Below are 17039 nucleotides of genomic sequence, written 5' to 3'. Positions count from 1 at the left end.
TGTCTTTCTGCAACATTTTCTTTGTCTCTAATTGCATCATTTGATACTTGAGGATCTGTTCTCTCTTCATAGAAACATAGAAATGACGGCAGAAGAAGACCAAATGGCCCATCTAGTCTGCCCAACAAGCTTTCACACTTATTTTTCTCATACTTATCTGTTACTCTGACCGCTGAGGTCAGGGCCCTTATTGGTAACTTTTTGGTTCTAATTTCCTTCCACCTCCGCCATTGATGTAGAGAGCAGTGCTGGAACTCCATCAAAGTGAAGTATCAAGCCTGATTGGTTAGGAGTAGTAACCGCTGCAATAAGCAAGCTACTTCCATGCTTATTTGTTTACCCAGCCTGTGCAATTTAGTCCTTGTTGGTTGTTGTCTGAATATAAATCCTCCTTTCTTCATTCCCCCCTGCCATTGAAGCAGTGAGCTGCGCTGTATATGAATTCAAAGTGAAGTATCAGGCTTAGTTGGTTCGGGGTAGTAACCGCCTCAACAAGCAAGCTACTCCCACGCTTATTTGTTTACCCAGACCATGCAATTCAGTCCTTGTTGGTAGTTGTCTGAATGTAAATCCTCTTATCGTCATTCCCCCTGCCATTGAAGCATAGAGCTACATCGGATATGCATTGAAAGTGAAGTATCAGGCTTATTTAGTTTGGGGTAGTAACCGCCGCAACAAGCAAGGTACTCCCACGCTTATTTGTGAATGCAAATCCTTTTTCCAACATTTCCTCTTGCCGTTGAAGCATGGAGCAATGTTGGAGTCACATTAACCGTGTGTATGTTTATTGAATAAGGGTATTAATCACCAGGTAGTAGCCGTCATTCCCACAAGTCACCCCCAAGTCTCTTCTCTTCATTCACATCCTCAAGACTTTATGGATCCACAGTGTTTATCCCACACCCCTTTGAAGTCCTTCACAGTTCTGGTCATCACCACTTCCTCCGGAAGGGCGTTCCAGGCATCTACCACCCTCTCCGTGAAGAAATACTTCCTGACATTGGTTCTGAGTCTTCCTCCCTGGAGCTTCAAATCGTGACCCCTGGTTCTACTGATTTTTTTTTCCAACGGAAAAGGTCTGTCACTGTCTTTGGATCATTAAAACCTTTCAAGTATCTGAAAGTCTGTATCACATCACCTCTGCTCCTCCTCTCCTCCAGGGTGTACATATTTAGGTTCTTCAATCTCTCCTCATAAGTCATTCGATGAAGACCACCCACCTTTTTGGTCGCCCTTCTCTGGACTGCCTCCATCCTGTCTCTGTCCCTTCGGAGATACGGTCTCCAGAACTGAGCACAGTACTCCAGGTGAGACCTCACCAAGGACCTGTACAAGGGGATAATCACTTCCCTTTTCTTACTCGATATTCCTCTCTCTATGCAGCCCAGTATTCTTCTGGCTTTAGCTATCGCCTTGTCACATTGTTTCGCTGACTTCAGATCATTAGACACTATCACCCCAAAGTTTCTCTCCTGCTCCGTGCACATCAGCCCTTCACCCCCCATCAAATACATTTCTTTCGGATTTCCACAAACCATATGCATGACTCTGCACTTCTTGGCATTGAATCTCAGCTGCCATATCTTCGACCAGTCTTCCAGCTTCCTTAAATCCCGTCTCATTCTCTCCATTCCTTCCGGCGTGTCCATTCTGTTGCAGATCTTAGTATCATCCGCAAATAGACAAACCTTACCTTCTATCCTGTCCGCGATGTCACTCACGAAGATATTGAACAGGACCGGTCCCAACACCGACCCTTGCGGCACTCTGCTCATCACTGTTCTCTCTTTCGAGTAAGTTCCATTTACCATCACACATTGTCTTCTGTCCTTCAACCAGTTTGCTATCCAGGCCACCACCTTGGCACTCACTCCCAAGCTTCATGTTTTATTCACCAGTCTCCTGTGCGGGACCGTATCAAAAGCTTTGCTAAAATCCAAGTAGATGACATCAAGCGCTCTTCCTCGATCCAATTCCTTAGTCACCCAATCAAAAAAATCAATCAGATTTGTCTGACAGGACCTTCCCCTGGTGAATCCATGTTGCCTCTGGTCCAGCAATTTTTCCGACTGTAGATAGTTCACTATTCTTTCTTTCAGCGCGACTCCATTACCTTCCCCACCACCGAGGTGAGGCTAACCGGCCTGTAGTTTCCAGCCTCCTCTCTGCTCCCACTCTGTGAAGTGGGACCACCACCGCTCTTCTCCAATCACTCGGCACCACTCCCGTTTCCAGGGATCTATTGAACAGGTCACGTAGTGGACCCACCAGCACATCTCTGAGCTCTCTCAGTATCCTGGGATGAACCTCATCAGGCCCCATGGCCTTGTCCACTTTTAGTTTTCCTAGCTCTTCCCATATATTCTCTTCTGTAAATGGAGTTACATCTACTCTACTCCCCTCCAGTTTCTTGTTAACTAGCGACGGTCCTTCTCCTGGGTCCTCTTTAGTGAACACAGAGCTGAAGTATTCGTTTAATATTTCTGCCATCTCTTCGTCTCTCTCCACACATTGATCCTTTTCACCTTTCAATTTCACTATACCACTTTGGACTTTTCTCCTTTCTCTGATGTATCTGAAAAATGTTTTGTCATCTTGCTTTACCTCTTTGGCAATCCTTTCTTCCACTTGACTTTTTGCTGTCTTGATTACTTTCTTCGCCTCCGTCAGTTTTACCAGATATTTTTCCTTGTGATCCTCCCTTTCAGATCCTTTATATTTCTTAAACGATGTTCTTTTAACTTTTATTTTATCAGCCACCTCCTTTGTGAACCAGACAGGTTTCATTCTCTTCTTGCTTTTCTTTACTTTTCTAACATATAGATTAGTCGCTTCAGTAATTGCTCCTTTTAGTTTGGCCCACTGTTGTTCCACATCTCTCATTTTCTCCCATCCTTCTAGTTCTTCCTCCAGGTACTTCCCCGGGTCTTCGTGCTTCTTCTCCGTATCCTTTGTGTGATATGAAACACCATACCGTTTGATGATCACTGGTGCTGAGGTGGGCGCCCACCTGGACATCAGAGACATTATCTCCATTAGTGAGCACTAAATTGAGTATAACTCCCTCCCTCGTAGGCTCCATTACCATTTGTTTGAACAGAGCCACTTGCAGGGCATCCACTATCGCTCTACTATTGTTAGATTCTGCAGAGGGGATTTTCCAGTTTACATCCGGTAGATTAAAATCTCCAACATTCACCATGACTCCCTTCTTACTCATCGTTTGGATGTCTTCAATCAGATCTCTGTCTAGTACTTCCATTTGATTTGGAGGCCTGTAAACCACGCCAATAAAAATGGATGCCCCATCATCTTTTTTTAGGACGGCCCATAAAGCTGCTTCTTTTCCCCATCTTCCCTGCAGCTCGGGTGCTTGGATATTGTTTTTGACATAAAGAGCCGCTCCTCCCCCTTTCCTGTCCTCTCTGTCCCTCCTTAACAAGTTATTGCCCGGTATTGCCGTATCCCAATCATGTGAATCCGTGAGCCACGTCTCCGTGACAGCAATAATGTCCAAGTCCGCCTCCACCATTAGGGCTTGCAGGTCTGGGATTTTATTGCCCAAGCTACGAGCATTTGTGCACATAGCTTTCCAGCTGTTGTGGTACAGGTTAATGTTTTTCTTGGACTCTCTGTGTGACTTATTTAGCTGACTTTTGTTATCCACTTTGCCCTTTTTTATTGCATTTGTATTTGGGGGGTGACATTCTACTGTCACTGACTATTTGAATAGCATTTCTGCTGGCCAATGATCCTGGGAGGCTTTTAACTGTAGTGTTTCCCTCGCTGAGAGTTCCCAGATTAGTGCCTCTGATGACAGAGTCACCCAGCATAATAAGGTTTTTTTTTGTTTCTGATTGAATTATGGAATTTCTGTATGCATTGGGTTTCTTCTTTCTTTTCAGATAACACTTTAATCTCTTTCTTCGGTATTTAATACAGAGAAGGCGTTTTGGACTTGTGTCACTTGACACGAATAGTCTAGGGATACTTCTATCAGGAATGCTGTCCTTCTGCTTTTCTACTCTGCCATAATGTCCAGTTTTCATGCCACAGGGCTCGCTCTTCGGACTGGTTCTTTTCAACATTTTTGTGAATGATATTGCAGAAGAATTATCGGGATAGGTTTGTCTATTTGCTGAAGATACCAAAATCTGCAACAGAGTAGACAGCCAGGAAGGTGTGGAGAACATGAGGAGGGATCAAGTGAAGATCGCGAAATGGTCTAAGGTCTTGCAGCTAAGATTTTCGGCTAAAAAATGCAGAGTAATATATTTGGGCTGCAAAAAAAAAAAACAAGGAAAAGGTACAGCAGTGAAATTCTTCTAAGCATGAAAGAAGAGTGGGATGCAGGGTGATTGTATTTGATGATCTTAAGGTGGTCAAACAGGTGGATAAGGCAATGGCAAAAACCAGAAAGATGCTTGGCTGCATAGGGAGAGGAATGATCAGCAGGAAAAGGGAGGTGATACTGCCCCCTGGACAGGTCCCTGGTGAGACCTCACTGGGAATACTGTGCGCAGTTCTGGAGACCACACCTTCATAAGGATATAAACAGGAAGGAGTCGGGCCAGAGGGAGGCCACTGAAATGTTCAGTGGACTTCGTTCTAAAGCATATGAGGATAGACTTAAAGATCTAAACATGTACATCCTAGAGGAAAGGTGAGATAGGGGAGCTATGATAGGGACATTCAAATATTGCAAAGGTTTCCATGTACAATGGAAGGAGGCTATAGAATGAGGGGTCATGGGATGAGGTTGAAAGGGAGTAGACTAAGGAGTAATCTAAGGAAATGTTTCTGTACAGCGAGGGTGGTGGATGCATGGAACAACCTCTCTTTGAAGGTGGTGGAGACAAGGACAGTGTCTGAATTTAAGAAAGCATGGGATAAAAAACATGGGGATCTCTGAAGGAGTGGTGGGCTTGTAGAGCTGAGTAGGTTGTATGGATGGGCAGACTGGATAGGCCATAATAGTCTTTTTCTGCTTTCATGTTTCCAGCATCAAGCTTTTTATCGGGTGGAATAGGAATGTGCCAGGTGGTCACGACTTCTTCACCCTCTGTAGTCCTCGGTGGTTTTCCGAAACAGCGATGTTATAGTGTTTCTAGTTTCCAGTGGATGAGCCGTGCCACCTTTATTGTGTGTTTCTCTAGACAGGCCTTTTGACCTCAGCGAGTCACCCAGCGATGAGATGTGCCCCCGTTTCCAGTTCTGTTTTCCAGACTCTGCATTTGTCTGTTTTTACCAGTTTTTCTCTGCTGCCCATGAACCATCTTGTCTGTAGTCCTGCACTGTGATTATCAATCTCTCATCTTCAAACCTTCTCAGGAGAACGTAAACCTACTCAGACATTCCATGTCAAATTTTCTGATGTACCTGTTTGTCTTTCCCACTGTATCTGTGCTTTTTGCCAAGTGATTTTCCTTGATTGTTGACCTTATTCTGTAAAAGGTTTTTGCTTTTGTTTTGCAAATTCTGTTGCCTCTTTCCCCACGTACTTTGATAGGTTCTCACCTATTCCTTCTACTTGTCAGAAGGCTTGTCCATGTTTAAGGAAGGAGATCAATTTTGGCTGTTCACATTAATACTTCAGCAATTTTTTATCCTGTGGGTCTGTTGATGCAGTTAGGTATGCCTGGAGGCCTATTACAGCAGCTCTATATGTGTGATCAATTTGTATAAGATCCATATCACCTTCAGCTCTTAGGATGTACAATTTTGGCATACACTGGTTCTTATAGATTATCTAGTGGAGATGGAGGAATTATCTTGTTCCTACATTCAATTATTCAAGATTTTTGTAGAGCCAGTTTATGATTCCAAAACTGTATGAAAGTGCAGGGATTGAAAGATGATTGCTAACTCGTATCTTATTCCATGCTGTTAAAGCACTTTTCGATATCAGTGTCAGTTATAATCCTCCATCTATAAAGTTTCAGTTATAATCCTCCATCTATTAAGAAAAATGAAAAAAAGTTATAAAAATAATTTGTTTAAAGCATTAAAATTTGAAGAAGGTGAATGATTGAGAAGACTGGTTGGTGTCTTTTTTGAAAGTCACACAATGTCAGGCTTGCTGACACCTTCTTAGGCTATTATTTATAAGTATTTGCTGGGTTCCACTTTTTTGGTTTCTGATTCTGTTTGTAGAATGAGATCCCCAATCTTTGATTCCAACCCTTGTTTAATGCATGACAACCTATCCCCTGGTCTGGCTGCAGCTGTTCAGCTTTGCACACTCCCTCCCAGCTTAGAAGCCCCCCCCCTTCCAATCTTTATTCTGGTTAGTGATAATAAATATCGTCTCCTTCAGCATTTATCACACTTGCCTCTTCTTGTGCACCATATTACCCCACACTTATCCATGTTACCTTTTATCTCCATTCTCCAATGAGCCCATCGGGAGAATCAGTGAGGCCTGCCTTGTATTTACAGTATGGGGGTGCCTCTACTGCCTTCCTGCTCGCCATATTACCCTTTCCTTCTCCTTGCAGGATAACTGCCCCCTGACCCCAAACTCTGGGCAGGAGGATGCGGACAACGATGGAATCGGGGACCAGTGTGACGAAGATGCAGACGGGGACGGGATCAGGAATGTGGAGGTGCAGATTTAGGGGTTCCATCGTGTGTCCTGTGCCCAGGGCAGGGCAGGGGAGGGAGGTTAGAGCCGCTGCGTAGAGCCACAGCAGTCTGGGGTGAGGTGGAGGGGGAGGAGCTGGAGGCTTTTGGTAAACTGAGCAAGGTTGCTTCCTTCTCCCAGGCCAGATCGCTGGTCTTAGCAGAGAGACAGTGTTAGTACAGGATACAGGGAGCCTTGGGCGTAGGTGTGCACTGATATTGCGCATGCGTTAAGTGTGCAGTGTGCGCACACCGGTCTTGGCTCCCTGACGAACTTTGCCTCTGGTACCCACAGGATAACTGCCGCCTGGTCTCAAATAAGGACCAGCAGAATTCGGACACCGACTCTTTCGGGGATGCCTGTGACAACTGCCCCAATGTTGCCAACAATGACCAGAAAGACACAGATAGTAATGGAGAAGGAGACGCCTGTGACAACGATATTGACGGAGATGGTAAGTGGCGGGGAGGCCGGGTCATAGGGCTGTCATCCACGGGGACATTAGGCGAACTAGGCTAGTCATGGCCCCTGTCATCTTAGTACAATCTCAGGGTTAATCCTATATTAGAGAATCTCTTGGTAGGAGTCTAGGACAAGGCTTGGGGCAAGCTCAGGGGAGAGAGGTCCTTCTAGGGTTGGGATAGGACTCTATGGTGGAGAGGCTAAGGTGGAAATGGGCTCCCAGAGGAGGACTTGACAGCTCAGTGGATAGAGATTGTGAAGGGACTGGCTAGGATGAATATCAGGATACACTGACCTTCTGGCATAACTCCCCAGGTATCCCCAACGTATTGGACAACTGCGCCAAGGTGCCGAACCCACTGCAGACAGACCGGGATGAAGATGGCGTGGGGGATGCCTGTGACAGCTGTCCTGAGATCAGCAATCCAACTCAGGTATAGGAGCAGGCCAGCTATGGGTGCAGACCCCTGTCCAGTCAGAAAGCAGGGTCTTCATGCACTGATATGGGGAATCCCTCAGAGCAACTAGAATTAACCTGTTTAGCATTTTCTGTTTTGATTTGGAGTGCCCGACCCACCTCTCCAGGCTCCCTCAGATGATAGCCCTCAGGCAGTCCTGGATTCAGTACTTACCGTCATCTTTCCCTACCTCTCGCTCCTTCCCCCACCCTGTCCCCCAGAGCTAGAGTTTGCAGCTGGCTATGGTGTATGCGGCCGGCCCCAGGTGTGTGGCTGGCTCCAGATCCCTGAGGATTGCAGCTTCCAGTACCCAGATATTCACTCAAGACTCTCTTTTTTCCTCCAGACAGATGCTGATAGTGATCTGGTGGGAGATATGTGTGACACCAATGAGGACAGGTACTGATACAGATGTGGTGCTGGTTAGATCCCAGGGTATGTTACTGGTACAGACTTGGGGCTGGTGTAGAGCCCAGGGTATGTTACTGGTACAGACTTGGGGCTGGTGTAGAGCCCAGGGTTGTTACTGGTACAGATGTGGGGCTGGTGTAGAGCCCAGGGTATGTTACTGGTACAGATGTGGGGCTGGTGTAGAGCCCAGGGTATATTACTGGTTCAGACTTGGGGCTGGTGTAGAGCCCAGGGTATGTTACTGGTACAGACTTGGGGCTGGTGTAGAGCCCAGGGTATGTTACTGGTACAGATGTGGGGCTGGTGTAGAACCCAGGGTATGTTACTGGTACAGATGTGGGGCTGGTGTAGAATCCAGGATATGTTACTGGTATAGTTGTGGGACTGGTGTAGAGCCCAGGGTATGAACTGATGCAGCTGTAAGGCTGGGGTAGACCTCAGGATTTGTTACTGTACAGACCTGGAGCTGGGTATAGCCCAGGCTATGTTACTGGTACAGATGTGGTGATGGGATAGAGCCCAGGGTATATTACTGGCACAGACACAGAGCTGGGGTAGACCCCAGGGTATGTTACTGGTACAGACCTGGAGCTGGGTATAGCCCAGGGTATGTTACTGGTACAGATGTGGTGATGGGTAGACCCTAGGGTATGTTACTGGTACAGATGTGGTGATGGGTAGACCCTAGGGTATGTTACTGGTACAGATGTGGTGATGGGTAGACCCTAGGGTATGTTACTGGTACTGACATGGAGCTGGCCTTACCAGGTTGTGACACTTTCAAAAAAACCCACAAATGTTGGAACGCACATCTCCTCAGGAGCTTCCCTTGTGAGTCCTTTCCAAAGTGTCACAACCTGCGAAGATGAAAGTTTCCGCCTAGGTTTGGATGCCTGACATTTTTGGTTTTTTTGTAACACTTTATTTAACATATAATGCACACCTAAAACTACAAGACAATTATTATCAAATAGGCAAGCAAGATCCAGGAAATCCATGCAACAGGGTAACTTCCGTTCGACAGACCTATCTGACCCACGCAAAGCCCTTGAGACCCTCCTCTCCCCATTCACCAGTGACAAGAATTCATTTTTCAAATAAGTCCAGTACTTTCCCCAAATGTTGTCATCCTTGTCCAGTTCCCTCGCAACGAGTAGGTGATCCTTCTCCATAAAAGCCATTTCAGTTAGCTGTGACTGCGGGCGAAAGATACTAATGAAACAGTATGTATTTATTTATCTATTACACTTTTACACCACGCTAACAGCAAGCTGACCAAGGCGTTTAACATCAATAACGTACAATAAAAATACAATACACGCACAACAAGATTACCCTGATTAAAACATTGGAACGGCCACGATTTCACCTTTTTTCTACAACCCAAATAGCTGGCCTCCGGTCTAATAGCTAAAGCAACAGAGGCCCCACTACTGAGGACATCTTCTTCCTGGACCCTTCCTTTTTCACCTGCTTGATCCCTGGAGCCATAAAAAGTGTCTCTCCTGAGGAAGGCAGCATCTGCCTGGGAAGATATTTCCGTACCCTGCTCGCCACATAGCCGGCTCCCTTACCACGATGGACCTTATACATTAGGGTTACGGCCTTAAATACATTTCTCTCCCTCACTGGTATCCAGGATAACACACTCAAAAGCGGCCTAGCACTAATATGCCTAGGGCAGCCCCAAATCAGTCTGGCTGCCATATTTTGCATCATCTGGAGTCTTTGCAAGCTCTTCCCCGTAACTCCCGTCAATAACCCGTTGCAATAATCAAAATGCGGCATGACTGGTGCCTGTGCTATAGTCCCAAACACTCCCCCATTCACTCTATTCCTTATTTTTCACAAGTGCCGCATCTTTAAAAATATCCTCCTCACCATCAGAGATACATGCAGCACAAAGGACCATTTATCATCATAAATCCCCCTCCCCAGGTTCTGAATTTCATGAACATCATCACAAATTTCTTTCCCACCCTTAACTGAAGGCCAGGCCCGGGAACCCGTTACTAGAAAACCATCCTCTCTTGTTTCCTCCTCATTCAATATCAACTTATTCTCCCGCAGCCAACTCCCTAAATGCTGCAGACCATTCTGAACCCTGTCCGAGTTCATTCCAGGGTCCTTTCCCAGAGGGCAAACAATCTGGACATCATCTGCATAAATATATCTCTGAAATCGCAAGCCATGAAGCGACGCCCCCCAGTGGCTGCAAAAGGACATTAAAAAGGAAATGGGGGAATAAAGGGGAGCCTTCAGGTACATCACAATTTAAACTATAAACCTCCGCCCTCTCATCCCTTGTATGCACTTCCAGCAGTCTCTCCCTCAAATAAGAAAAGAGCCAATCTAGGCCCCCGTCTGAGGCTGCCTGACATTTATTGTGGTTTATTTAATGTAGTATACAAATATCAAAGCACCGTATAAATCAAAAAGACTGCCATAAATAAATACAATCAAATATAAACTACACATACAATACAACAATAATTAACATAGGCGCCGATATTTAGCTCTGCTTAGTCAGACGAATAGGGTCTTATCTGGCTAAGTGACAGCCACTGAATATTCGGCTATGTTCAGCAGCCCTCACTTAACCGGAGAAGTATTTATTCCACTAAGTAGATAGATAGCCAGATAACTTGGGGATGAGCAATGGACGGATCGAGACGGGCTTACATATCCAGTTATCTTAACCGGATAAGTTAAGAGTTGCTCAATAGCAGGTCGAAAGTTAACCAACTATAACTCATCCGGCTAAGTAGAACTTATCCGGTTATATTCAGCAGCATAGCTGTGCCGCTGACTATCCCTTCTAAGGTATCCGGATAAGTTTCATCTGGATAACAAAGATAACTGGATCTCTTTGAATACTGGGCCCATAGTAACTTAAACTTGTACTAGTAATTACATCAATAAACTTTATAGAAACTGCAAATCAAGCATACAATCCTGGCTGAATATTGTCCCAAGCGGTCAGTAAAAGAACAAAGAAAGGACAATCACTAAGAACCAAGAGGTTCACATTCAGCACCTTTTGTCCGGCTACGTTCGGACTTAGCCGGACAGATGGCTGGATTTAAAAAAAAAAAAATCCCACGGCGCTGACCGGCCCTGAGAGAGCTGAGTGCCCTAAGCTGGCCAGCAGCTGACTATGGAGCTCCATATCTTTATCCCCGTCTAAAATTTAAGATAATTTGTCTCCTGCCTGAACTGAGAGGGGACTTTATTCTATAATGGTTCCACAAAAAAAAAAAAAAATCAGGAAGTCTTCGGGTCGTCTCAGCCCTGACTTTTATGGTCTGATGCACAGACGTTAGGGAAAAAGCACAGGACGGCTTTTACGGCCAAGTCCACAAGCCAAGCACGTCGAGCAGTGCTATCTGAATTTTCAAGAAGGCTCCTCGCCCAGTACAAATTGTTGCTATGTTAGTATATAAGGCTTGGGGGTAACCTGCAAGGAGCGGCAGTAGTTGCTACCCTTAAAAGAAAGCTGGGTGTGACCTGCATGGGGCGGTAGATACTGCCGGAGGAAGCTTGCTGGGCAGACTACATGGACCATTTGGTGTCTTTTCCGCCGTTATTACTATATTACTTTCCTCTGTGACTCTGATGGGGTTAGCTGAGCGCTGGGCTAGACCCGAGCATTAGCATGAGGCCTGGTCAGTTAGGCCAGGGACTGTCTGGCCTGACCTCTGCTTCCTGCTAGTGGAGATGACCACAGGGGGCACGAGGAAAATTATAGGGGAGCAGGAGGTCTGAGAGATATTGGAGATAACCTCTAGGTAGAGATTTAAAAACAGAAATAAGAATTTTTAATTGGGATTCTAAAAGTAACCGGGAACTAGTGAGGCTCAGCTAAAAATGGGATAATGGGATCTGAGCTTTTTTTTTTTTTTTGCTCCAAATAATAACTTGGCCGTGTTACTGTGAACCATTTGGATGCATTTAAGTGCTGTTTTAACGAGGAGCGTTGCAATAACCAACGTGATGTAAAGCCATAGAATGAACCATGGTCTTTAAGTCCAGCCGATGACCTCCCCCCCACCCCCGAACCCGCCCACACTGGGACCTAGTTTGGCCCTGGATGGTTTGGGTGAACCTGTCCAGCCTGGACCAGTCCCTGCCCATGCCAGCAGGCTGTCCGATGGTGGTGCCGGGCCCGCAGGGGAACACAGCTCGGGCTTCCCAGCTGCGTTTGCGCTCTGCAGTGGGCACCCGGGAAGGTGGGGGAAGGGTTTTCATCCCCAGCTCACTGAGCTGATGTGAGTTGGCAGCTGCACACATTGGAGGGGCGGGCAGGGGAGGCCTTAAGCCCAACTCTTCCTGCTGGGGACCTTTATACTAGCTCAGCCATGTGGTAAAGAGCTCAGGCACTCCTCCAGCTGTCACAGCACCCACCCCCCCCAAATCCTCCAACTCCCCAGGAGGATCCAAAAGCCAGACACGGCTGAAAGGGTCCTAAGCAGCTCCAAATCTGACTGCAGAGTTCAGCCACCAGATTTTACTGGCAGCAGAAACTGAACCAAGCAATCCCTACCAGGATTTGTCTGCACACTTAAATCTAGCTCTTTGCTGGCACAATCCTATGCTTAAAGGTTCTTTCTTTAAGGAGAGGAGATCCTAAGATTTATTGCAGAGCTGGAAAATGATGCATGGTCCGAGCTTTGTATGGGGAGTATCAGTACTGGAACAGGGAGTGCTGTGGGGCAGGACTGAGGTGCATGGTCAGAGCTGTGTATAGAGGGTATCAGTACTGGAACAGGGAGTGCTGTGGGGCAGGACTGAGGTGCATGGTCAGAGCTGTGTATAGGGGGTGTCAGTACTGGAACAGGGAGTGCTGTGGGGCAGGACTGAGGTGCATGGTCAGAGCTGTGTACAGGGGGTGTCAGTACTGGAACAGAGAGTGCCGTGGGGCAGAACTGAGGTGCATGGTCAGAGCTGTGTACAGGGGGTGTCAGTACTGGAACAGAGAGTGCCATGGGGCAGGACTGAGGTGCATGGTCAGAGCTGTGTACAGGGGGTGTCAGTACTGGAACAGAGAGTGCCATGGGGCAGGACTGAGGTGCATGGTCAGAGCTGTGTGTAGGGGGTGTCAGTACTGGAACAGAGAGTGCCATGGGGCAGGTCTGAGGTGCATGGTCAGAGCTGTGTATAGAGGGTATCAGTACTGGAACAGGGAGTGCTGTGGGGCAGGACTGAGGTGCATGGTCAGAGCTGTGTATAGGGGGTGTCAGTACTGGAACAGGGAGTGCCGTGGGGCAGGACTGAGGTGCGTGGTCAGAGCTGTGTATAGAGGGTGTCAGTACTGGAACAGAGAGTGCCATGGGGCAGGACTGAGGTGCATGGTCAGAGCAGTGTATAGAGGGTATCAGTACTGGAACAGGGAGTGCTGTGGGGCAGGACTGAGGTGCATGGTCAGAGCTGTGTACAGGGGGTGTCAGTACTGGAACAGAGAGTGCCATGGGGCAGGTCTGAGGTGCATGGTCAGAGCTGTGTATAGAGGGTATCAGTACTGGAACAGGGAGTGCCATGGGGCAGGACTGAGGTGCATGGTCAGAGCTGTGTATAGAAGGTATCAGTACTGGAACAGGGAGTGCTGAGGGGCAGGACTGAGGTGCATGGTCAGAGCTGTGTATAGGGGGTGTCAGTATTGGAAGAGGCAGTGCTGTGGGGTAGGATTGAGGTGCATAGTCAGAGCTCTGTTGGGGGGGGGGGGGAGGGGGAGGTGTCTCCATACTGGAACAGGAGTGAAATGTGCAGCTGAAGAGCAGGCAGTGAATGGTTGTGGCTTTTGACTTTTCCTTACTGCCAGTGATGGGGACGGTCACCAGGATACGAAGGATAACTGCCCAGAGATCCCAACAGCTCCCAGCTGGACTCGGACAACGACGGCATTGGGGATGACTGTGACGAGGACGATGACAATGACGGGATCCCGGACTACGTTCCTCCAGGACCCGATAACTGCCGCTTAATCCACAACCCCAACCAGAAGGATACGAATGGCGAGTGCTCTCGGGGGGGTGATGGGGGTCATTCCCAGGCCGGGGCACCCCTTTTTCACACTCTGGACCGCCTCTCAACCCTCTCCCAAACGTATGCTTCAGGAGCGGCCGCGCAGGCACCTCTGGGGTGCCAAGAACAGTCGAACAATAAAAAGGGATCGCCCAGGGACACAGAGGGGAGCTGGTGGCAGAGCTGGCAGTGGGACCCCCAGACTCCTAGGCCCAGGCCCCTCTACCCCCCACTCACCACTTACTAACCTTTTTTGACCCCCCTAGGTCCTCAAGGTGCCGCCTGACCAATCCACTACCAGGGCAGCAGTGTCCAGTTGCCAAAGCCACATCAGCCCCCGGGAGAAAGCTCGAGAGCCTGTCTCTGGCTCCCAGGACCTGCCTCCCTGCCATCCCTGAACGTCTGCCGTCTGCTCTTTCCTACAGGGGATGGTGTAGGGGACATCTGCGAGGAGGACTTTGATAACGACACCGTGATCGACCCCCTGGACGTCTGCCCCGAGAGCGCCGAGGTCACCTTGACGGACTTCAGGGCCTACCAGACCGTCATACTGGACCCGGAGGGAGATGCGCAGATTGACCCAAACTGGGTTGTTCTGAACCAGGTAACCAGCAAGCTGGGATGGGCCTGAGCCAGCAACGGCGTCACTTTGGAGGAGGAGCGGAATAGGGGAGGGAGAAGCACGCGGACTTTAACAGGAGCGGTGCTCGCCCCCCCGCCCCCGCCCCCGATCGCTCCCGGAGGTCTCTCGGGAACTTCTCCCAAGGATCCTGCAGGCTCACCCCCCCTTCCCCCTGCTTTATTCTAACATCTAGCCATGGCCCACCAAAAGACCCACCTGAGATCGGAGAAATCTACTTCTCAGGGCCGTGTCTGTGGAAGGGTCTTACTAGCCTGAATCTCTGCGACACAAGCAATGGCAGGGTGCTGCAGCTATGATCCAGCTCCGCCGATGCTGTTACCCCATCTTGGGGCAATTATTTGTACCGCATTACAAGGGGGGGGGGGGCTCTCTACCTGCTGTCAGGTGCTCCTAACAGACGGCCACTTCCTTCTCTACCTCCTCTCTTCCCGCAGGGAATGGAGATCGTCCAGACAATGAACAGTGACCCTGGCCTGGCAGTAGGTACGTGAGGATGGTACCCCCTCGTCCCCACCTTCAGCCTGGGGGCTCAGATGGAGTTTTCCCATATGTAAGCAGCATGGAAAGTGATCCCTGCATCAACGTCACCAGATGTGAACCTCTCCCCGAAGCCATATGCTTAGCTTTCTCCCCAATAACCAGATGTGTCCCCTTTCTTTAGTAATCAAATCTCTCCCCGTGCTTTTCCTCTCTTGGCTCCTCTTTTAACTGATTTGACTCCTTTATCTCCCTGCCTCCTGACTGCCACAGGTTACACTGCCTTCAACGGCGTAGACTTTGAGGGCACCTTCCATGTTAATACCATAACAGATGACGACTATGCCGGCTTCATTTTTAGCTACCAGGACAGTGCTAGCTTCTATGTGGTGATGTGGAAGCAAACAGAGCAGACATACTGGCAGGCCACACCCTTCCGAGCCCTGGCAGAGCCAGGGCTGCAGCTCAAGGTTAGTAGTAGTGGCGGGGAGGGTGGCTATGCAATCTCTGCACCTGGCAAAACCTTCACGTTCAAGGTTTCAAATTACTCCATGCCCCTTTAAAATACACCCACCTGTTGTCCGTCTGCCCTGCTGACCAATGAACAGTAGATGTTGGCTTATGACTGCTAGTTATTGACTTATGGCTGATGGTTGTTGAGTGCTGACTGATGAAAGTTGACCATTGGCTGATGGATGTTGACTGATGGATGTTGAATGACTGTTGTTGAGTGTTGACTGACGAAAGTTGACCAGTGGTTGATGGCTGATGGATGTTGACTGATGGCTGATGGATGTTGAGTGACTGTTGTTGAGTGTTGACTGGCTGTTGTTGAGTGTTGACTGGCTGATGGATGTTGCCCGTTTGCTCATTCCTTCACCAGTCTTCAGTCCAGCAGTGCACCTTATCCTCCCACCCTTTTCTCCTGCAGGCTGTGAAGTCCAAGACAGGTCCTGGGGAGCAGATGCGGAATGCCCTCTGGCATACGGGGCACACCCCAGACCAGGTGAGGCTACTCTGGAAGGACCCCCGAAATGTGGGCTGGAAGGACAAGACTTCATATCGCTGGCAGCTTATGCACAGGCCCCAAGTGGGTTACATGAGGTGAGCAGCAAAATCCCAAACCCAGCAAGGGAGAGGATGAAGGTAGGGGAAGAGGCCATGAAGTAGGGTAGTGGGATGTTAATGGTGGCCACTCTTAAAGCTTCCAGTTCTCAGTTGAGTGAAATGGCAGATTTATCATTAAACAAATATAGGTAAGGGCTTAAAAGAAAGGGGGGTAATTACCCGCCCCTAATCCCCTTTCCTGTGGTGGCAGCACTGTGGGGATTACATTTTTGACGTTCCTTGGAGAAACTCCAGTGGTGCTTTGCAGACTCCTGGTACGGTGTGGAATAAATCTGGGCAGGCACAGAGGCGGGCTTACATCAGTCACCAGATGTTTCTTCTACTGCCACTTCCCCTCTACCCTCCCCCCCCCCAAAAAAAAAAAGATAGGAAAACAGGCTCAGACTGGGCCCAAGAGATGCTTTTTAAGAAGAAAGAAACAAGAACAAAACAAATCCCCATTTACACAAACCAATTTCACTGGTGACTTCACAGGCCGAGGCCAGACCTGAGCGGCGCATTGTCCGCATCGCCATAGTAACCCAATCCCTGCCCGGAATGCCTTGGAGAGGCGCAGAAAGACGTTCCCAGGCAAAGGCCGGGATACAAAGCACCAGGCCTGGGTTGGGGGGGGGGGGGGGGCCTGGGGCTGAGGCCAGGTGCAGGGGCCTGAGAACTCTCCCTCCCTGGCTCCCCCGCCACCGCCCCTCCCGTGCAGGGTGAGGTCATGGATCCGCTCTCAGGGAGGTCTCTGCACGCCTCCATCACCCAAAAGGTCTCTCCACCAGCTCCCCCCACCACTTGAGGGGGGCCTTAAAGGATGTGGGCAACTCAATAA

At 48.6% G+C, this 17039-nt stretch overlaps 1 protein-coding gene across 1 annotated transcript in view; it reads left to right on the top strand.

Annotated features, from left to right (window-relative positions):
- The window catches only part of THBS3 (thrombospondin 3), a 33836-nt gene that overhangs the window by 14354 nt on the left and 2443 nt on the right, over positions 1-17039 (top strand). The window contains 10 exon segments of the mRNA XM_029580903.1: positions 6498-6605; positions 6917-7076; positions 7400-7518; positions 7889-7941; positions 13772-13815; positions 13818-13964; positions 14400-14578; positions 15052-15100; positions 15368-15564; positions 16026-16198. Coding sequence (XP_029436763.1) covers positions 6498-6605; positions 6917-7076; positions 7400-7518; positions 7889-7941; positions 13772-13815; positions 13818-13964; positions 14400-14578; positions 15052-15100; positions 15368-15564; positions 16026-16198 — 1229 coding nt within the window.

Source organism: Rhinatrema bivittatum, chromosome 16, assembly GCF_901001135.1.
Source record: "Rhinatrema bivittatum chromosome 16, aRhiBiv1.1, whole genome shotgun sequence".
Taxonomy (NCBI): Eukaryota; Metazoa; Chordata; class Amphibia; order Gymnophiona; family Rhinatrematidae; genus Rhinatrema; species Rhinatrema bivittatum.
The sequence above is the reverse complement of the archived record's forward strand: the minus strand, read 5'-3'. Positions and strand labels throughout refer to the sequence as shown.